Genomic DNA, 21,923 nt, shown 5'->3' with positions numbered 1-21,923 from the left:
GGGAGTTTAGAGGGTCAAATCAACAGGCGATTTATACTTGGAATCATTGGAACATTTATCGGCGACACACTTTCGCCAATGCCATTTCAAATAGCAATTAGATCAAAATTGGTTCATCATCCTATATGGAGACAACACAATTGAGGCAGATTAAATATGGGAAGTTTACCTTGTGATTGTGTGCAAAGAATAAACAATATTATAAAGGTTACAGTCCTTGTATGTATGTGTTTATAGAGGCCTATTCCTGTTTTCAGTAATATATCATTTCGCTATCGCTGATAGCAGGATTCCGTTCGATAATTCCGTTTTTGATAGTGAACTAGATCAATTACAGGACGATGCATCGAAACGAGTGTCATTATTCGTTATGCTAAATCCAGGCTAGGAATTTTACTTGCTATAAAGATCGCACACTTGTCATCCTATCGCGGGATATTTTGTTCTACTTGTTCATTTGATTTTATTTTCTTAGTTAATCTAGTGTTCGTCTGAAGCTGGTGACTGTCTTAGGGCAGCTACGAGCCAAGAATTGATAAAAGCTTTCAGTTAACAATAGTTGTTAACGGCATAGCTTTTGATAAATTGAACGAACACTTAGAGAACGTAATTAGGGGAAATACCATCCCCAATAAAAAGTAGCATATACAATTAAACTTAAAAGTGTATCGGCTTACACCTTAACAGATATGAAAGTTTGGCTACAGCCCATAACCTATTATGATATATCTTAAGCGAAGTTGTTACGCTGATAATGTTCATTTGTAATTAAATCAAGATTATTTAGAGAAATAGCAGTTGGATGAAAGTCTTCAGATTTGAACGACGCATCGTTAGACAATTGGTGGTATCCTTTTCAGTCGAACGAAGGGCAGTCTATGGTAGCTTTAGGGGTGTTATTTATTATGGGGGTTGTCAGTCTATTTCGCTAGCGCTGATTACAGGAAAGAAAATAATTCCATTTTTGAAAGTGAACAACATTAATTACAGGGCGCTCCATCGATACAACTGTCATCATTCGATATACAAATATCCAGGGGGGTAATTTACTTGTTACAAATATTGCACATTAGTAACCCTATGTGGAGGTACTTTAACTACTTAATCATTTGATATTTCATGAATATTAGAATTGCACATTGCGCCCCTGCTGATGTTCATAGAATTAACAAACTCCCTCATCTGATATAGTTTCTGCCTGTCGGACTCAAACATCCGACAGAAGAAAAATTTTCGACGACTGGGAAACACTTGTTAAATCCACCGAACTATTTCAACACGGGCGCTACAATGACATAATTGTAAAAGAATTCATTCCATCTTGTAAATTAATACCATCTTTAACTATTGAGCGTTTCGGCTTTCATGTCAACAGAAATGAATGTTCGACAAAGGCCGAAAAACTATATGAATTGATTTACCTTACTTGAAATCGTTTAATTCATAAATGTTCATTTGTTATCAAATCAGAATTATTTTGAAAAACAGCTGTTGGATGAAAGTCTTCAGATTAAATCAACGCATCGTTAGACAATTAGACGGCATCCTTTTCAGTCGAACGAAAGTAGTCTAAAAGGTAGCTTTAGGGGTATTATCAGGGGGGGGGGGGGGGTTGTCAGTCTATTTACGTGTTTCGTTTAAATTTTTACTCGTATCCTGTCCGTTCAGGTTGGGCTTGATGAAACATAACTTGTCGAGAAAAACAATGTGATAACGATCTAACCGCTTTTAACGTTTTTTGCGGCTTATTATAGCAGGTTTTAGACTTTTAGGGAAGGAATTTATTTTCTTTGACTTTGGCGGGTGGTGAGAGGACGGATTTTATTATCGATATCTTAAATCTCAATCGTGATTAATTGGAAAAATTTGTCGTCTGCTGTCATTTGTTTCACTTTCCGTAAAAGTCAAGATTTCTTTTATTTTTAGGAAACTAAATGGATCACTACTCACTAGTTAGGAAACGTAAACGACTATACGCGGTTGCAAGAAACTAGACAAACATAATAAAATGTGGTCGGCGTGTAAACTTTGGTGCTCCATGCTGTTTCTTAGGTAAATAAAACTAAGAATGTGAATGGAGTGATTTTGGGAGCTTAAACAGAAGAGTTAAACCTGTTCCAAATTTGTGAAATGTTGGTGCCCGACAACAGTGATCGACTATCATTTATCATGTAATGCTCGTTGTCAATGCCAATGCTTGGTAGAGTTTGTTTGCTCTATGTAACCTTTATACGTTTGTGCAGATTTCAGGACTGAGCCAGCCATCGTAACCACAAGATGTGCAAGTTTTGATTCTGACCTGTCGTCACCAGCAATTTCAGCATCATCAATTGGGTAATTTATAATAATTGATTTTTAATACTTTTATTAACCTCTGACTTGCTGTATATTTTAATGGTGCAGGGTAGGCTATTACACATAGACCTTGAGTAATCCTGTCTATTAACAATAAAGGGGTTACACAGCAATGTCTTCTTTCCAACTTTTCCTTACTTGTTGTCTCTGCAATATTTTTTTCGTAACTCATTTTTTATTTTTTGTTCAGATAAACAACTCCTATTCTAATTGGAAAAACTCTCTCCTCGTGTAAGGTGTATGGATATTCGAATCACGATGCCCCTCCTTTCCTATCCTGCCTGGCGTCAACTTTACTCAGGAAGAAGCACTGGCGGTGGATGCCTTACTGGATTGCCCGTGCTTAAAGGTAGGACACACGTCTCTCTATTCTTCATTTTTGTAAGTATTTGGTGGCGTTGGTTTTAAAACGTACGATAACAGGATTCACCTTGATAAATTCATTTTTGCAAGTGAACAATATCAATTACTGGGCGCTGCATCGATACGAGTATCATTATTCGTTATTTATACATCCAGGCGATGTAATTTAACTTTTTTAAGGATGGCACATTAGTAGTCCGATTGCGGGATAATTTGACCTACTTATCCACTTTAAATTATCTCAATAATCAATCAAGCGCTCGCCATGTGAGATAAATATAAATTATAACGTCGATGTCCGTTGATCAGAGGATGGCTAGATCCTTCTAGACGATTTAAAATCGATCAACATTCAAAGGCCTGATCATAGAAAGAAAATGGCAGACAAAGGCGAGCGCCTTGTAAACGTAATGAAATGGAAATTCCATCCATAATATGAATCAGTGTATACCCCTAAATTGAAAAGCGTATCGGCTGTCATTGTTAACAGATGTGAATAGTCGACATTGACCAAAAAGTATATTTTATTTGAAGTATCTTAATGGAAATTGCTTCTTTGATAAATGTTCATTTATTGTAATCAAATCATTTAAAATTATTTGAAGAAACAGGAGATGGATATAGAAGTTTTCAAACTTGAACGACGCATCGTTTATATAATTGACTTGTAGGGTATAATAAATACTTTTCAGTTTAACGAAGGTAAATAGTGTAGCTTATACACTTAACAGCGGAACGTTAGAACCAAATAGAAATAGCCAAAATATCCCGCTTAGAAATTCAAACGGAGGCCATCATATCATTATGGCGTAGTTGAGAAATGTCAGCTGATGAGTAGGGAGAGTAAAAATACCGAAAGAGCAAGGTCCTTAAAATATTACCGTCCATTTAAAACAAGCACATACTGTAAGTTACGTTAATTGACTGTTCAGAATGCCGTGAAGGATGACAGTTAGGCCTTACTGTTGTTAGAATCCATTTCACGTCACGACACTTGTTTTGAAATCTCTCGTGGTTAGTTTGAAAACCTCAAGGCAAGGCAATCTATAGGAAACGCACGAAGAAAATTGTGTATTAAAAAGAAAAAAATTAAATTAATGTCAAATAAGCCTCGCATGAAGCACTCCGATAAACTTAAGAAATGCTGTGATTGTGCGTTATTACACAGACTCAAATTATATGAAAACGGTGCGCACAGTGAAACCACAATGGGCCAATCACAGCACACACACTCGTGTTGCACAATGCGCCGAGTTATTAATCGTTAGTTGAGTTGTTGTTGTGACAAGGGAAGTCACCACATTCAACACACCCCATGCACACTCTCTCTACAAGTGTAAACACACCCCAGTTGTCGCGTGCCGTCGTTTAAAAGATGGAGTGGGGGGGCCGGCACGGCACGCGACCAACACACTTCCAGGTTTCCAGCCACATCCGTTGGTGAGCAGGTGCCCATTTATGTACAAGCCACTTTGTATAGATCCGCAACTCTTGGTACCGTACAGGCCGAAGACAAACACAAATTGTATCCTCAATTCACCGATCCATCCAAGCCCCGTGGTAAAGGGCCAATCAGAGCTGATAAATTTGGTGCCACATTTGAGCTCGCTTGTATAGGCTGAAATCAGGACAATAGTTACATCCTAGTGCTCGCTTATTAACATGTCAGTTTTGATTGACACGGCGGTAGATGTGTGAGCGCAGCAATTGTACAGAAAAGTTGGACAAATAAGAGCCAATGACGCAATAGGCAACACTTGACTTTTAATATATTAGTCTGCGTATACACACAAAAGAGGCCATTATTAAAGACGCTTTTGTTATGAAGGCTGACGTATTTAACAACGTCGTTGAATACTCGTCAGCAATTCCATTCGATTAGGATTGATCAAAAGGTGATTTAGATGGATGACCTATGATGAAACGAAGTTAGCCATGCATGGCAGCAGACGCCTGCTCCTCTCCTCTGTGGATGAACGCCATTGACGTCGCTCTATGTTCTACTTTTATTTCTTCCTTTTCTCATCTTCTCTCCGCTTGACTATCGTGTGTCTGTGTGTGTGTGTAGAGCCGCTGCGCATATATACAGGAAGGATTTCCCGCGTCCGTCCAGCAGATGTAGTGTTCGGAACTAGGCTCTACTTCCTGTCTGCTGACGATTGATGTGTGCAGTCCATATATTTATAGCCCCGGCTACTACTACTAGAGTCTCCTATAGAGGCTAGCCTATAACCGTTGCCTGATATATCTACTACTCTACACTCGTCTATATACTACACGATGACGCCCTGGTTTGATGCGATTTTCAATAGTTTGTTAGGTCCCTAATTGTGTAATCGCGTTGGAGGCGCGGGCGGCGTGCTGCGGAAAAGCGAATTTCATCCTTGCCGTTGATGGAATGCAGCTGCTGCAGCATAGAGACACACGGGCGTCTCTTCTCAACCGGATCACAGCGCAGTCAATTTCATCCTTAATGCTCTTATGCAAACATCTGTGTGTGTGTGTGTATTTATAGGATTGGCCACCACATCAGCACGCTCCAATTATCATCGCAGAAATTCCCAACGAAATTAGGCAGATACAAAAACAAACGAACTCCAAACAAACCAGGGCAGACTCTATTATTATTAGACCCTATAGCTGATTCGATTATTATATTTATAGGCTACTTAGACTGTTCCGAAATGGTGTGTATAACGGGTAAGTTTTTCTTTCCTTGAAATCAACGGGATCTCATTATAGTCCATCTCGCCTTATCGTCTATCATCTGGTGATTTTGACTTTTTTGTGTTTTATGTATGTGTGTGCATCCATGACTCATTACGCGTTATAATATTACACTGCGACTATAGAGTTGACGGAATCTCCTGCAACACAAAAAAGAAACAGGTTCCACACACTTATTGATTCGGCCAGAGGAGCGGACGAGATGGGAGAGAGGCGCGGCATCCGATTTCGATCCATAGTTGTACGTGCAGACGATCGACGTCTGCGCCCGTCGTCGTGAAAAAGGAAGCGGATGCTGCTGCTGCTGCGGAAGGGAGGTAAAAGGGGAGACTGGGGGAGTCTCCGCCCCCCTTGCACGTAATCAGCCACTGGGGGTCGGTTTGAGCCCGGCTGGTGGCTGGAGCGCGGGAGGGTACGGACGGCGGCGGTAGCGTGAATTCGTCGGAATCATCCAATCGGATGGGTCGGCTCCTCCCCCTCGGCTGGAGCGAGGGGCCGTTCCCCGTAGACCATCCGAATCCATCCGAGTCACGGGTCCCGTCCTCTGCGCTATAAGACTTGAGCCTGACGGGCTAACTTTGTTACTTATCATTGAGGGCATCGTGTGTTCAGTGATTGTTTTGCGCGATTTGGAGCGGACCGAGTTGGCTGAACTTTTGTGCCCCGCATAGATCCCACACACGGCTGCTGTTTCGTCCTCCTTTCATTGCCGCTGCTGACGAAGATGAAGTTAATTTGAGCCGCCGCAGCCCACAACAAGAGTCTAATACGATTGGACAGGTGTTACACTAGATTCCGTACAGCCTTTGCCTGTTTACCGTGCGTCTTTCCAGCCATCAGCCATCGCTTTATTTTCTCGCCCGGAAAGGAAAGGAAAGAAAGAAAACACAAGAAAGGAAAGTCGTTATTCATTTCCTGGCTCCGGTTTCATCCCAACTCGAGTTATTCCTGGCCTACTCTTGGTGGAACGTCTTGCTGATTAGACTTGACGATCCGCATCATAACTCTCCGCTTTTTTTCCCCGCTGGTGTCTATCAGTCGCCTGATTTTCGCAACCCGTCATGGAGTCGTATTCTTCATCATCCAAGCTGGAACTTGGTAACAGTTTGCTGCATTCCGTTTCGGCCAGCAACGAGTCGTCGCCGCAGAGCTCCAACAACGGCGAAATGAAACGCAAGACGTGCAGCGGAGGCAGCGGCAACAACGGCAACAACGGACAGCAGCAGCACCTGATTCCGACCTCGGTGACCGGCCTAACGTCTGACCTCAGCTCACTCTACGCTCTGGAGAACCTGCACCATCATCATCATCACCACCACTCGGCCGGCTTGTCCCATCACCACTCGCACCACTCGTCTCACCATCACAATCTGATCGGCGGAGGTAATTCCTCCATTACCAGCATCGCGCCGTCGACATCCAGCTCGCAGAGCATTCAGTCCGGAGGCGGAGGCCTGCTGAATTCCGGAAACTCGCTTGGACTGCCTGGTAAGTTCCAATTCAATTGATTTAACACCATATTCAATCCCCCCAGCACTCCTGTTTTTTTTTTCTTTAAGTTTAACAATCGTGCGTAATCCTTTCGAGATTTGTATGGAAACAGCTTGGTCAATTTTTATAATCCGATAAATGTAAATCAGGGCTAGGCTGATAGTCTTTTACAGCATCTGCAAGGGGCGGGTTCAATTTGAATGAATGAACTCGCTGGTATTAATATCCGATTGCAAAAGAGTGTCGAATTTTCAATTCAACTATATTCGAACATATTCGATGAACCCTCTTTTTTAAAAAATAGCCACGCGTTACTTTAATGCCATTCAGATGGTCATTCCGTGTTTCATCGGATTTACTGGTAATAATGTTACTTCAAAGAACTAGTCTGCCATGTTTAGAGTTTCTGTCATTTAACTGCATCAAGCGGGTGCTTGACTGCGATTCGGAGAAATATGTTCGTTGACAAAACCTTTTTTTGTGTGGATGAGTTCTGACTTTTGATTCGCTTTAGATATTTAAGGTTACATCAGAAACTTGTCTGAAGCTTGTTAGATGAGCGGTATGAGGTGGATGAAGCCTAAAGTTTGACACGTTTAAATAAAGCACAGAGGGGATTCTTATAGGTACAAAGAGCGAAAGTGAAATCAAACAGGCCACACGCATCTGCATGCTGCTCTGCTGTGTCGTCCTGGCTATATAGGAGATATAGCTGATCTTTATGGGAATGAGATCAAGGGAAGCGGAGAGCGAAATTCAGACACGGCGGTGAGCCGTGTAAAGTGCTCCGAGAAACGTGGAAAACTTTTTGTGCCCAGCATCAGCCAAAGTCATTAGGTTGGCTACTCTATGCTGCACTTACAGGCCTTTCTGAAATTATATAATTGAGTTGATGGATGGATGGAACAGTTGAGACCCTATCCAGTTATAGGTACCGAAAGTGTGTGATGTTGACATTTTACGGTTTCGCATCTTTTCTCTTTCGGGTTTTTACATTTTAGATATTTTATTTTGCTGTCATGTTTGGGCAGAGTAAAAAAAATCTTTCGCATTCATTCCACAATGATAAAATTATTTCTCAGGAGAAAACGATGTGAATTTTTATTTATATTTCAGTTTGTTAAATTTTATCTGAACGTCAAAAATCGAATAGCGTAATTCGTTTTCTTGAAAACGGTTAAATAATCTGTCGGGACTGGTTATTTGTTAACTATTGTAATGAAAGGTGTGTGGGCATACATAAGAATGAAAAATTTGACAGCGGGTTCGCTTATAAGTGCCTAGGCCTACGATTGTACGTGACAGAAAAACTAACGAGACATTTCGTACGGTGATTGAAACTGTAGCGCGAATTTCAAAAGAGCGTGAACTATATTTGAAAAAAAAATTATTAACCCCTTTGCGCAACAGAACAGGTTGTCAATCAGCATTCCGCCATTCGGCCTAATGAGCGAAATTGTCGCTTTCATTCAGTGAGGCAAAAGAACAAAGGTCTCTTTTTTTTTCCATCAATAATTCTTTTCATAGACGGCTGATAGTTAGGTTAGCCCCCGACGCTTGTCAATTCTTTTCGGAACCCGTTCCAACACTTCTGCTGTATAGCAACTTCATTAAATACAATATTTAAAAAGGGCGCACTGCGGGATTCCAGTCTTGTTCGATAGCGAAAAGAGTTGTTCAGACCGAACCATCTGCCGACCTCTGGGGTCAATTCACGTATAGTCTCTCTCTTTTTTTATTTTTTTTTTTAAAAAAGCTCCATCAGATCCAGTAACCCTTTTTGAGGGGGCTCTTTGAGCTGTTATATACTCACTCTTACAGATTTTCTATTGAAACTGGGGAGGATTAAGAGGAGTGAGGCTCTCGATCCCCCTAAATACGTACACAGAGATGGGTCGTATAGACCGACGGGCGGCAGTCAAGTACAATCCGTCAATCTGCTTTTATAGAGGATGTTACATGTGGAGAGGGTAACACCAAAAGCTGGGCTTAGACAAATAAACGACGCTCTCTTATGTAACTATATATACTGAGTTGAATAGAATATCGAGCTTCTATTATAAATTTGCTATTGACGAGTGTAGAGAGAGAAATAGACCAGCACAAAAGGCGAGCAAATAAATAACAAGTGGCCAGCATATTGCCCATGATGGGACACGGACTCTCAACTCTTTTTGACTCGTTTCTCGAGTGTACTGCAGCATCAAGCATCACATATAGTCTTGAAGTGCACACAAAGAGACCGGTTGCAAAATTCAATGCTTTTCTCATTTAAAATTCAATTTGCGTGTGAAAAAAAAAGGATGAGACTCTCTCCAGTGTTGCAGATGCGAGTGTCCATGAATAGAAATGAGAGCGGGCAAGAGAGTACCGTCATCTTCTTCTTCTTCTCACTTGATGATCTATTTGCATATTGTATACGGAGTGTGCTGTGTTAAGCGATTCACTTGCGATGCAATTCCCTGCAAGTAGATTCCATACACGCGCATCGCAGTTTAGTGTAAACAGAATTTTCAACAAGAAATTCTTCATACATTATTATTTCGCAGGTCCTGAAGGCGCTTTCAAGAAACTGAAATCGGAAAGTTCGTCGCTGGGCGGCGTCGGCCCTGGAGGCGGTGGGGGATCGAATAGTTGCGTCGGTAATTCGCACCTCCACAACCCGTCGGCGGCTTCTTGTCCGACTCCGGCGCGTCGCCGACATCGCACCACCTTCACTCAAGTAAGTTTCCATTTTTCTCGCATCTCTCGTGAATTTTCAAATTTTTTCGAATAAGAAAATACAGGCTAGTCTATAGAATTAGCTCTATAATGTAATATGAATTAGTATTAATTGTAGACGTGAATTTGAATACGTACGGCCTACGTATGCAGTGTAGGCTGGATCGCACTATTATGTTAATCTGTTAAACGCAGTTAAACGTTAATGCTATTAGATATATAATTTGTTTGACAAAGCATTTACTTGCCAAATTCAAACGAATTAACCATGCAAAAAAATGTGGAATGAGTCAAATATAATTTTGAGAATCGCATCATTCGTAATGCACAGTAAATTTTATTCTACACGGCTTGTAATGGCATTGAAACACTTGGCTTGATTTCATTTTATTTGACGGGCGTTTGATGGCTACAACCAAATAGGCCTAATGGAATCTAATCTGGCGAAAGTTTATTACACATGAATCTCATGTATGCTCATATCATCAATTGTCTCTGTAAACCAATAGGAGCAGTTACAAGAACTGGAGGCCGCATTTGCCAAGAGTCACTACCCGGACATTTACTGCCGTGAGGAACTTGCCCGCGTCACCAAACTCAATGAAGCTCGTATTCAGGTAAATAAAAGCCAACACGCTTGTATAGACTTGAGTAGATCCTTAATACGGCTAACTGATTCAATCGGTCTATCATCATCATCTTATACAAGTGAATATCGACTGCCACCAATCTGTATTACATAATACTGGGTCTTGTAAATGCTGGGCGTGTAGAAGCAACGATCGATACTGGACGAAAATGTTGGCCAAAATTCGTTATCTTCCTTGTTGCTGATGAAAGACAGACCGAGACCGAGTTTGATATATCGATGGAAGTTGTGAAACTCAAGAACCGGATACGAACGCAAACTGTCAAAATGACGCCAGAAGGTGGAGTGGATACGGCCCCCAAAAGGGAAATGCACGTGCAATTTGATGGGATGAACACAGGAGAGAGAGACGACTCAAATTCACCGTACACAAGTACCTCGGCGGCGGGCCGTCGTCGATACGACAACAGCAGGCAGATTTGTATTAGACGTGCACTGTGTCAGATGACCGCCGCCGCCGCCGCCGCTCGATCTGTGGTACTTGCTACTGCCACGTATATATTGTTTGATTAGGGTGTCGGGCATCGGCTTGAAATACAGTCATGTGTGCTCTGCGGGAGGGCATTTTTCACTTTATTAAGCAATTCGGGCTCGGCGAGCTGTAGATGAGGGGACTTGCTTATTCCCTTCCGCTTCCGCTGGCAAAGTACAGCGAGGGGACGGCACAAATCTAGACATGTAGAAAGTCTATAGGATCTATATAGAGAAAGAAGAGATGTGTAGGGGATCATCATCAGCAGCAGCGAGTCGTGTGGACAGCCACTTGAATCAAGTACATGTCATGAATATTATCGATGCATTACTGGATAGATAAGGAGGATAAATTTATTGAGATCTTCCAAATCAATTTTTAAACTTACTTTTTTTTAACATGACAGGTTTGGTTCCAGAATCGTCGAGCCAAGTACCGCAAACAGGAGAAACAATTGCAAAAAGCTTTGGCTCCGTCGGTTCTTCCGGCCTGCAATGGAGCGGCTATGATGCGGAACATTTATCCGACGGCTAGTCGCGGATATCAACCCTATCCACACCCCAACACCTTCCAGATGAACAGATATCCCCAGGTATGTCATATCTCAGACGATTAAATAACACCTGACTGCTGGGACGAGTCAATAAAAAGAAATTCAACTCATAGAATGAATTTTCGCAGTACTTATCGGATTTGACCCAGATGAACCACAGCGCTGCGGCTGCTTACACGTCGATGGCGCAACCCTTCGGAGTATCGGCTCATACTCCGCCTCACATGCCCACCGTTCGTCAAGATTCTATGAGTAAGTTAATGTTCTTTGGCGATAATCTATAGACTAAATCTCGTTAACAGGATTGAGTGCAGTCTACATTCTTTAATCGAGTTATTATTTTCAAATTACAAAGTTCTATTCAATAATAATGTGAACACTGCGGTGATTATGTTCGCGAGATTGCCGAGCCTTTTTTAAACTAAAACACTTAAAACAAAATTCCAGAAATTGTTCAAAGGGTAATAACGATATTTCTTTCTAACAGCAGGCATGACCTCCGAGGACGAATGGTACAACAAAAGCTTGACTGCACTGCGCATGAACTCCGCCCACTCAGCAAACCTGACCACGCCCGTTCTTCAGTACCAATCTTAATCGCCTCACTTATTCGCTTCAAAAATTCAGCCGAGATCTCCAGTGAACGAAAGAAATCGCTCGTTCGTTCACTTTTCATTGACTGTGTTTTATCAGGGGCTTAAGACACAGTCAATTCATGGCTAATTAAAAGAAAAGAGGAAAAAGACGTTAACTTGTTTACAAGTCAAATACATCAAATACGAACTCATTTAACATGGCTGGCTTTCGCCTCTCTGACGTGACTATTTATTGATCGGATTGGCGAATGGATGCAGTCGTGATTTCTAACACAATTATTTCGTGCTCATAATGTAATCAACAAGCGCGACCGTTTCTGTATCATAAACTCTCATTCTCAACGTAGCTGCCGACTTATTATTTATGTTTCTAATATTTCATTTCTCCGTTTATTATATATTAATTGTGCAATAACCCTCGTAAAATTGATGAATGACTTTGTTTTATCCCTTCACTAAATCCTTCTGTGTGTTTGATGGTGTAAAAAAATCCCTAGAAACTCTTCTTATTTGTCCCTGTCATTTCAAGATGATATTATTTTACATTTACACGTTACAACTTGACCTATCTACTGAATTTTCTTACATGTAATCTCTTATGGCAGCGTTTTCTATTAAACATTCCCCTGGTTTGTACTTTTTCATTTCTTTGTGACACATTTCGTTTTTTTTTATCGCAACATTCGCTGCCCTACCAATTTGAATTTACATAGTTACACCGAAATTGTTCCATGACTACCAAAAAAAAAACCCAAGTGTTTGTACTCTCTTTCTTGTAATGGCGAATACAGTAACAAATATCCCATCACGTCTTTAAGGGTGCGTTTTCGCGTCTAGGTTGATTGTTTTGCTCACGTACATAACTATACTTTAAAGAATTAGGATTTTCATTTTTATTTTATACTTCGGTCTTTTAAGAAAATGCAATCGATATAACGTTGGAGATAAGTGACGACAGATGCAACGTGATATTCAAAGCTTAAAAGTTAATTAGGATAACTTAGGATAAGAATAAATTGGAGTTGTTACAAATGAATTGTTTTTAAATAAGCAAAAGGGACGGTTGTTTAGAGTGGAATACGACCTAGGTCGTCAACGCCACCAGTGTTTTATCGCCTATCGGTTACGATATTTATGATAGACGTCCATTTTAGTAACAGGACGCATATAAAATCGGAAGATGAGTTCAGAAGTGAGACATATATTGCTACAAAAATCGTTGAGCGATGAGTGCACATCTCTAAGTGAATTTAATCGAGTCCCAATATTAGAATTATCCCATGATATGAGCAGCGTTTCCCCCTACAAATGGGAATCCCCAGTATCCGAATTCCACACCATTCTGCATTCTACAAACCAAAATTTATTTTGTAGATTAAAATCATATCATAATCGGAAAAGTCTTTAATAAGAGAATACTATGAGTCTATGACTCCCATAATTTGTAATACAATCGATTCCGTGATTCCGTCTAATAATCCGTCAATCGTCTATCCGTCAATCGTTAGTCCGAAACATTTTTCTACAACCGGCATCATCGCACACCACAGTCCACAGATACATCACGTTTCACAGTGCAGACGAATTTATAAGTCGAGTCGGTAGAACGAAACAAACGAAAGTGCTTTTGCTTATTCTGTCATTGTTTTTCAAACTTATTAATCATGGCTTCAGTTATAGCACGTTCGATTATTATGAAGCAACATTCTGGTGCTCATCGGCTAAGTTTTGCAACATCTATAAAAGTAAGAGCCCGTACAACTCCAGATTTTTCTGAATGTTGGAAGCTGTCGTATTTCAATCTTGTTGAGTCTTAATTCCCTTTCATGTATGTATTTTCTTAGATTAAATCATGCTATAGTTCATATGCAGCAAGTCCTAAAGAGAAATCTCCAGAAAACTATACTCGATACCATGAAGTTTCATCTGAAAACTGGAAGTTTGTGGAACGATTAAGACCTCATTTGCTTGTACCTTCTTACCCAACAGATGGAAACTATGCTTCTGATTGGATTCCTCCATCAGGTAAAGCCAGTTTGCTTTGAAGAAATTTTTTGTGTAAAGAAGATTAAATTAGATGATAATTAGGTTAAACACTATATAAATGCAAAATAACCTATTTATGTTGTAATTCATCTTTACTGAATTTATTATGATTTAATTTAAAAAAATTACTTTAAATTGCAGATACACCACCAAACTTGCCATATTTTGTGAAGAGAACGAAAAATTTTATGGTCCCTGTTTATTTAAATTTTGAAGAAGTAAGGAATGCAAGAAAAATCACCATCATCAGACATATTGAAGGAGACATTTGGGTAATTCATCTTTATTGTATTGTTTTTTCTCTCTTTAATTGAAAGAAATTGGCCAAGAAATTTATGTTTGATTAACCTTTCTCCTTGATAAATTAACCATTTAAAATTTATTTATAGGCATTAGAACAAGCTATCAAATCACATCTGGAAAATGTAACAAAGAAACCTGTGGTTTCTCGAGTACATGAAGTTGCCATGCATATTAAGTTCAGAGGTGACTATGTGAATGAAGTCAAAAAATGGTTAATGAATGCTGGTTTTTGAAAAGCAATGAACAGTAAAAATACAGAAATTAGTAAAAAATATGTATTGCATTTTTCACATATCTATCTCTAGTCCAAGCATTTGGTTAGGCAACATGAAGAAATTAAAGTGTGCTCAGGGTGTAAAATCAAAAGAAAACTTGCGTTCCATGGTTTTTTTTGTTTTGTTGGGTCAGTGTTCTAAAAAAATCTCGGCATTAGTTCTTGTTTTAAGCAAGGGAACTGGGATTTTGCATTGATTCACCTGCAAGACGCATCGAGTAATAGTTGGAGTCTCATCTCCAAACGGGAATATACTGATCTTGAGGTGTTATTGTCATTCCTGACATTCGATTGTCCGTAACCAGAAAATCGGCAGAAGCATTGTGGGTCTTGCTAAACCTTTATCATTATTTACTTGGCCTTAGTTCTAACTTCTAAGGACTTTCTAATACTTTCTGCGAAACAAAAACATTCAGACGTTAACTTAATCGGCATCTTTGGTTCCTAAATCTAAAAGAATCTTTTCATTCAAAAATTGTCTCAGATTTTCATAAAAACTTTTAATTCTAAAATCACAATAAATTTAGAATTTGATGTTAGTTTAAAAGAAAAGTAACTGAAAAGGTAAAATACATTTATTAGTTACAAGTTACAACTTCAATCGTCTTGTCGTTCCACTGACCATGCCCACCCAATTCCAAGCAATGGAGGAATTATGTACAAGGATACAAATTGATTGGACAACCTACTAATGAGGCAGAAGAACACACAAAAAGGGTACAACTTAGTAAATTTTTTTCAGATAGACACCCTTTATAATTAAATATAATTCCTTGAAAATCGAACAACATTCAATTTTGCTCCCCAGCATTCATGAATCTCTGTACACGTCGGCGTCTTAATCTCTCTTGATCACTCAAATTTGTCTCTTCTTCAGGAGTCAAAACTTCATTTTCCGTTTCTGGAGGAGTAACGTTGATAATGGGCTCTTGCTCATTCGTCTGTGGAGCAGACGTCGCTGAAGCCTCTTCGCCTGCGCTCCTTAGAGTCTCAGTATTATTATTAGCCTCATGTTCTAAGCGAGACACTAGAATTCCGTATTGATTCATCTGCAAGACTGCTGCATCAAGCAATACTTGAATATCTCTCAGAACACGAATTCTGGCTTCAAGGTGTCGTCTTTCCTGCCCTTCCATTGCTCGCAACTCAGCGTCACTGAGTGCACCAAGATTAGCAGGCGGTCTCGGAGGTGGAACAACTAGCAAAATAAAAAAAAAACATAGATGACGATAATTTCAATATCCACTTAATAAATTAAATACATACCAAATGGCATGAAAGGTGGGAGGGAAAATGGCGGAGGCATAGCTGGCCTTTGGCCATTTGCGTCCGGTGCGTATCGAACGTCGTTTGCTGCAGCTTGTTGGGCGATATTCGGCAGGGGAAAAGGAAAAGTAAAAGGATGATGAGGGGGGATGAAAGGCTGTAGCGGTGGCTGAACAGGAGCTGCCGGGGGCATATTTGCTGCAGCCTAAAACATAATCATAAGTATAATATTGCATAAAAAATAAACTATAAGTTTTTGCGTTTCATTAAGTGCATTCATTAATACCTGAGGAGGTGGTGGCGCAGCTTGTGGTTGAGGTGGTCGCATATTAGCAGCGGCAGGTGGAGGTGCCGGGTTCCCAACTGGATTGCCCGGTGCACGCAGAACTTCAAGTCGGCAAGTTGGACAAGTTTGTTGTCTCTGGAACCAGGATCGAAGGCAAGTAGCATGGAAGATGTGGTTGCAAGGCAATTTTTTAGCTCCTATTGAAATAATTAAAAAATTATCATTAGAGCCAAACAAATGATTTGTTGTGGTAAATTACCAGTAACCATTTCTTCTCTGCAAATAATGCAGACAGTATCGGTGTTAGCCAAATCCTCTGTTGTGGCGTCGGGATACAATGTATTCAGATTGCGAATGGCTCGCCGAGAAAGGATTACGTCACTTAACGCTTTTTTGAATGACCTAATTCACAAGGCTAAAATTATAACACTATGACAATGAAATTGATCAAAGTTAGCTACCTCATCGCTAGGTACATCGGTCGGACAGCAAACAAGGGTAGAGTATATACGCGAATCATAATCAACATGAACATCATGTATAGAATGACTTTGATAAAACCTAAGTTTTAATAACATTAATAAGCTTTTTACTCAGTAACTTCTCAGTGAAAAACATTACCAATGGCAAGTTCAGCATACAGCAAAAAGACTGCTTTATCTTCCCAAGGATTTTCACGATTGATGTCATAAGTGTGGAGAGCATATTTTACTGTAACCATTGCTACCATGGTCAACAGAATGGCATACTCAAAACCAAATACCAGTTGAACTGAAGCTCCTTGAGTCAAAGTAGCATAATATGCAACTTGGATAAAATGCCAGTCCAGAACCCCCAAGACCAAAAGTAATGCTGAATGAAAGATATTCAACATTCCTGTTACAATTCTATAAAGAATGGTTAGATATACTCTAACTTACATGTCACTCTAAAATGGAACAACCAAGATATTATGGGGCTTCGCTCCATCTAAAATTCAAATATACATTATGACTTCAGATCATTAAAATATTTAAATAAAACAGTGAAGCTCTACATACATAATCAACTCTGTCTTCAACAAGCCAATGGAAAGCTTTGAGGAAGAGTAGAACCGTGAAGAGGGCAACAAACTTGGTTGAAAAGTCTTCCCTAAACACAGTAAAAGCTAAACATGTTTCTGTGATTGCATACCATGATCGATCAATAAGATGCTGTAATTGGAATAATGCAAATTAGAAGTTGAACAAGATTACGCACAACATTTTGTAAATACATACCTCAACTTCTGCAGCTCGCAATTGGCCAAAAAACACTTTTTTCATCAACTTTCCCAGCAAAACCACAATGACTAGGGCTTGAATGTACATCACCTGTTGTAAAGTTTTGTTTGAATTATCTGTTTTTATAACCAATATTTTTGTGTTAAATGGTTACCATCATGCTAGGATTGGATTTAGTTATATGAACCACTGAAGGATAAAATTGCTTCTTTTGGTAATACGCATTTCCCACGACTGACGTAGACAAAACAAGACTGCCCAGAATAACTAATTCGATACGCATTTTCGATTACTTTCATTAGCCGTTTCAGAGAGAACTTTACATCACTTCTGTCGTTGACTTGAGTTGATGACGTGACGTTGAGGCTCGAAGCCTTTGAGCTTTGAGTGAACAACATCCCTTAAGGCAAGAGTCATTTCTCTCCATCGTGTTTCGTGTCTCTAAATGTTTTGGTCAACAATTTTAAAATTTATTCGATATAAATTAGCCATTAAACATTTGAAAAAAAAAATTAAGCATGGGTATTTAATTTATGATTTATTTTAAGTTTTTAACATTAGATTCGGCGTGTTCTGATTGGACGACGGATCAGCGGAGCGCGTGTTCTACGACTTTCGAACACCTCACGGCAAGGAGAAGGCTGAGCACATGGAGTGAAAACTGTTACTGAGGAACTGACCGTCGAGACGGAAAGACGTTGATTTCGTTCGTTAAAAGTCGTACCAAAGCTAAGCAATTCTGTTCTGAAAACAAGGTGAACTTAATTATTTTGAAACATGGTTATTGCAAATGTTGCCGTTAAGCGTGAAGAGGCTGGTGTGTCTCCCTACAACAAACAGTACCATGCCGTTTCAGAGAGAAACGTAGGGCAGAACGAGTTTCGACTGGCTGTTGAAACAGTTCTTCCTCGATTGTTAGGACATTCCAAGCCTAAGCGAAAACAAAATTTTCAAGATGAGGAGAATGCTTGCCCTAACACATACGTTGAAGCAGTTTATGATTTTGGTCGGTGGCTTGGCAGTGTAAGCAATAGCTTTCATAGTTATTGGACAAGGAAAGCAAAGGCTGCGGAGGTCTCAGTTACTGCATCCCGTATGAAGGATTTCTTCATTTTGTTGGGTAAGTAACTGTCTATTCAATCGTATTCCTCACATACAAATTACGTTCGTAGAGGAGTTACATAAAAAATATTGAAATTGCAGAAGATGGTCGTATTAAAGGCTTTCTGGAACAAGACAAATGCAAGATATTTGCTGATTCATACCTTCTCGCTATGGTGTTCACTTACTTTCTTCGAGCTGGTTTCGCTCACGAAGAATACAACTATCCAAACTTCTGTACCGCTTTGTAATAAAAAAATTCTTACCTACACTTTATACCTAAGTGAATTAAGTTGTAATTGACAAAACATTTTATTTAGATTTCTTGCCCACGAAATAGAAGAAGAAAACTTTTTGATTGAAGAATTGGTGGTGGAATGGGAGACGAAACAGATTCAAAACGACGAGGAGTACATTCCCATGCACCGTTTACGTTACGAGCTTTTTGTCCGTATGGATTATCGGGCCCTTGTCCCACGAAAAGTCTGCGAGGAAGTAATACTATCCTAGTTTAACCGCTTTTCAAATAGTTGTAGTTTTGATGTTTTGTAGATAATGGCGATTTGTCCTGAGCATTGGGCATGGAAACGAAAGAGACACGAACGCCACTCTGGGGTGTACCAGGATAGACGTTGTAAGTGCAAAATCTGAACCCAGAAATGTTTAACATATTTTAACGAAGCCTTTAATTCCAGATCCTGCTCAGCATCCTCGCAATGTTTCGTCATGGACATCATTTCCTACTTTTTTTCGCCCCTGTGAACCATGTTTAAAGTATGGTCATTTGCTTATAATTTTACAGATGAAAAAAATGTCTTAACTATATCGTTTTCATACCTAACTAGACTAGAACAAAAGAGCACAGCAATCACAGCCAAGAAGGAAGCAAGAAGCGCTGGCAATAGACTTACTCTTAGAAAACGCCAATACTCTCCCCACACCGATTTAAAGGATTGTTTTATGAACTTTTAAGTTTATACCGTTCGATAAAATCGTTCATTCAACAATCAAAGCAACAATGCCAAATGCAAACTTTTCAGTTAAAACAACCAGAATTTAAGAGATTTGAATTTTTGCCCTTGTTTACCATATGTATTTTCAAGAACTTGAATCATCTTCACTATCAAAGTCTTCATCTGAACTACCTAAACCATCCCAATCATCATCGTCATCTTCATCTTTGCCCTCTTTTTCTACTCGAAGCTTCAAAAGCTCAAGTCGCTTTTCAGCCTCTTCCATCCAGCTATTTGATTTTGGTTTTGTTTTTGTTTCCCCTGATGTTGTTTCACCATCATCATCTAAGAAAATAAACAAACATGGAAAACAAATTCGATCAAATTTCAGTTAAAATTAAACCAACCTTCATGCTTCACTTTCCCAAGTCGATCTAGATATCTCATGAATGTCCGGCGCTTCCTTTCAGATAAGGATTTCAATTCCATTTGGAATTTTGCCTCCATCTGTGCTTTTTCAGCTACAGTTGGTTCTGGTCGACAAACAATTTCTTCTTTTTTTCCACATTTAGCACATAACTAAATCAATAAAAACTGTAAATCATTTGGTTACAAAAACAAGTAAGAAACCTTAAGACCTCCAATTTTTCAGCACATGGTTGACAAAGAATCGAGTAGGCCTGCTTCACTGTCTTCTCTAGACATTTTGTGCATTTTGCAGGAGCACTCAGTATCTTATATTTGTTGTATTTTATCTTCCATTCCAACACATTCTTGCAATGAGAACAAACATTGCAAATCTATTAAACGAGTTTTAAAACGTCATTTAAAATTGTTCGTAACCGTAATATAGACTGACGAATACCTGTAAACCATTTAATGCTTTCGTCTTCGGTGTTTCGCCATGCTTATTGTTCTTGAAGCTTATTGTGTTAGTATGCTTTTGCTTTCTTGTTCTAGACACATTACCTCGTTGAGAACTCATGTTTATTCTTGGCAATTAAAAATTGTAATTTGTCCTTTCAATGGAATAACGACGTGCAACAAAACACAACGTGTTTGGACATAGACTGCTTAACAGTTGTCGTCTGCTCTCCCCCATGTTTGCGAACGCACCCTTGCGTACACGACGCACATTTTTTAAATTAGCAAGGGGTGTTACTAAAACGCGAAGCGAAACGGCGGAACGCGAAACTCCTAAAACGCGAAACAGTGGTGCGAAACGGTCCCAAAAATTGGGGACCGTTTCGCGGGTCCAATGGCCTAAGGGCATCCTAAAGTGCGAAACCATTTGCGAAACATTTGATTTTTGAAATATAAAAAATTTCCTGTTTTTAAATTTCTGAACGCCCAAGGGCATCCTAAATTGCGAAACTACTTGCGAAATATTTTACTTTTGAAATTTAAAAATGATACTATTATTTAATTTAAATAAATAATATGAACATCTTGAATTCCACCGTTTATTGTAGTTTGAACAGATTCAAAGAGTAATTGAATAACAAAGATGGGCTTGGTAACAAGTTCTGTTGGTTTCATACATATTTTCGTACAAAGTCAATAATTACAGACTCAGACATAAATAGGTTATAGTTTCTGATATTAAACTGGCCGGTATAGCTATTTGGGCATCAATTCTACACAAGATAATTCGCCGTTAATTGATTTTGATAATGAGTAAGGCAATGAATGCATGTGTGCCGCTTTGCGCTTTCTCACCCTGGCCATATGGCTGTGTATTTTCCGTCGTCTTTTGTCGAAGCCGGTCGAAGCACTTGGAGCTTGGCCAAACCGAAGTTGCTCTTGCACAACGTCTCGCCATTGCTGATGGATGCTCTTTAATTCGAATGCTCCGGAGCGTTTAGAAAAATGAAAGGCTCTTAAACAAAATAACCCCAAAAAATAAATCTTCTATTTTATTATTTTCTTTTTTAATTTGATAGAAAAAGAAATCATATTCCCAAGGACGACATTTTTATGTGTTTGACTCGCAATCAGAATTGATCGGAATAGATTTATTTTGTCGTCTATAACGCTAAATTATAAAAGAAGTGGTGGTCGTGATATGACGAGACCGGTGCTCATCATCATTAACACACACCTGTTGAAATATTATATGTTTGGTTTGAAGCTGTGGGATGATGTGTATAATAGTACCAACCGTGTAGACATTTTAGTATTATATTAATACTTTTTCTTTTTTTAACATTAGTCGACGAGAAAAAAAGAGACAAAAAGAAGAAGAAGAAGCCAAAAAAAAAAAATCGAACGATAACGACGTCTTCGTGACTACTTAGTCTCTTTGAAAGGAACTTGTTTTTCTTTTTCTCTCTCGAATAATTTCAACTTTTCTGCTTTTTTATTTTTTGCTGCTGCTTTTGTCAATGAGACAAACCGAGACAGAGCGTTCCGTGTACACACATTTAAACTCAACTGCCAACATACATATCAAAAGCCAGTTCGGTAGTTAGTTAGGTTAGTAAGTAGTTAACTTTTAACAATGCA

General features: G+C 39.3%; 4 protein-coding genes across 6 annotated transcripts; 3 read left to right on the top strand and 1 right to left on the bottom strand.

Moving 5' to 3' along the window:
- The first annotated feature begins 1,944 nt into the window (after positions 1–1,944).
- On the top strand, positions 1,945–12,732 carry LOC124329343 (homeobox protein unc-42-like). 3 transcript variants are annotated; one of them, XM_046788390.1, is made up of 9 exons: positions 1,945–2,052; positions 2,244–2,334; positions 2,546–2,704; positions 5,571–6,933; positions 9,486–9,658; positions 10,167–10,274; positions 11,185–11,370; positions 11,445–11,583; positions 11,819–12,732. In XM_046788390.1, the coding sequence occupies exons 4-9, from the start codon at positions 6,507–6,509 to the stop codon at positions 11,926–11,928; spliced, it is 1,143 nt and encodes a 380-aa protein (XP_046644346.1). In that variant the 5' UTR covers positions 1,945–2,052; positions 2,244–2,334; positions 2,546–2,704; positions 5,571–6,506; the 3' UTR covers positions 11,929–12,732. The 3 variants fall into 3 exon arrangements, with proteins under 3 accessions (XP_046644346.1, XP_046644347.1, XP_046644345.1); XM_046788391.1 differs by having other exon boundaries at positions 1,945–2,171; positions 11,460–11,583; XM_046788389.1 differs by having other exon boundaries at positions 1,945–2,171.
- Positions 12,733–13,507: 775 nt separating this feature from the next.
- On the top strand, positions 13,508–14,550 carry LOC124329345 (39S ribosomal protein L49, mitochondrial-like). Its single transcript, XM_046788393.1, has 4 exons — positions 13,508–13,672; positions 13,772–13,952; positions 14,115–14,245; positions 14,363–14,550. Exons 1-4 carry the CDS (start codon positions 13,592–13,594, stop codon positions 14,507–14,509), a joined length of 540 nt encoding a protein of 179 aa, XP_046644349.1. The 5' UTR covers positions 13,508–13,591; the 3' UTR covers positions 14,510–14,550.
- A 557-nt stretch (positions 14,551–15,107) lies between these two features.
- Positions 15,108–20,535, bottom strand: LOC124329346 (E3 ubiquitin-protein ligase synoviolin B-like). Its single transcript, XM_046788394.1, is given in 14 exon segments — positions 15,108–15,748; positions 15,817–16,021; positions 16,103–16,299; positions 16,362–16,504; positions 16,564–16,663; positions 16,724–16,954; positions 17,023–17,071; positions 17,143–17,295; positions 17,362–17,454; positions 17,519–17,660; positions 19,583–19,763; positions 19,826–19,997; positions 20,057–20,218; positions 20,284–20,535. Coding segments are annotated over 14 exon segments (2,355 nt in total). The 5' UTR covers positions 20,404–20,535; the 3' UTR covers positions 15,108–15,341.
- On the top strand, positions 18,019–19,595 carry LOC124329344 (speedy protein A-like). The gene is made up of 6 exons (XM_046788392.1): positions 18,019–18,484; positions 18,568–18,712; positions 18,786–18,960; positions 19,018–19,099; positions 19,161–19,239; positions 19,311–19,595. The coding sequence occupies exons 1-6, from the start codon at positions 18,142–18,144 to the stop codon at positions 19,435–19,437; spliced, it is 951 nt and encodes a 316-aa protein (XP_046644348.1). The 5' UTR covers positions 18,019–18,141; the 3' UTR covers positions 19,438–19,595.
- Positions 20,536–21,923: the final 1,388 nt, after the last annotated feature.

This window comes from Daphnia pulicaria, chromosome 3 (assembly GCF_021234035.1).
Source record: "Daphnia pulicaria isolate SC F1-1A chromosome 3, SC_F0-13Bv2, whole genome shotgun sequence".
In the NCBI taxonomy this organism is placed as follows: domain Eukaryota; kingdom Metazoa; phylum Arthropoda; class Branchiopoda; order Diplostraca; family Daphniidae; genus Daphnia; species Daphnia pulicaria.
Note: the sequence above shows the minus strand (reverse complement) of the source record. Positions and strands in the feature narration are given on the sequence as shown.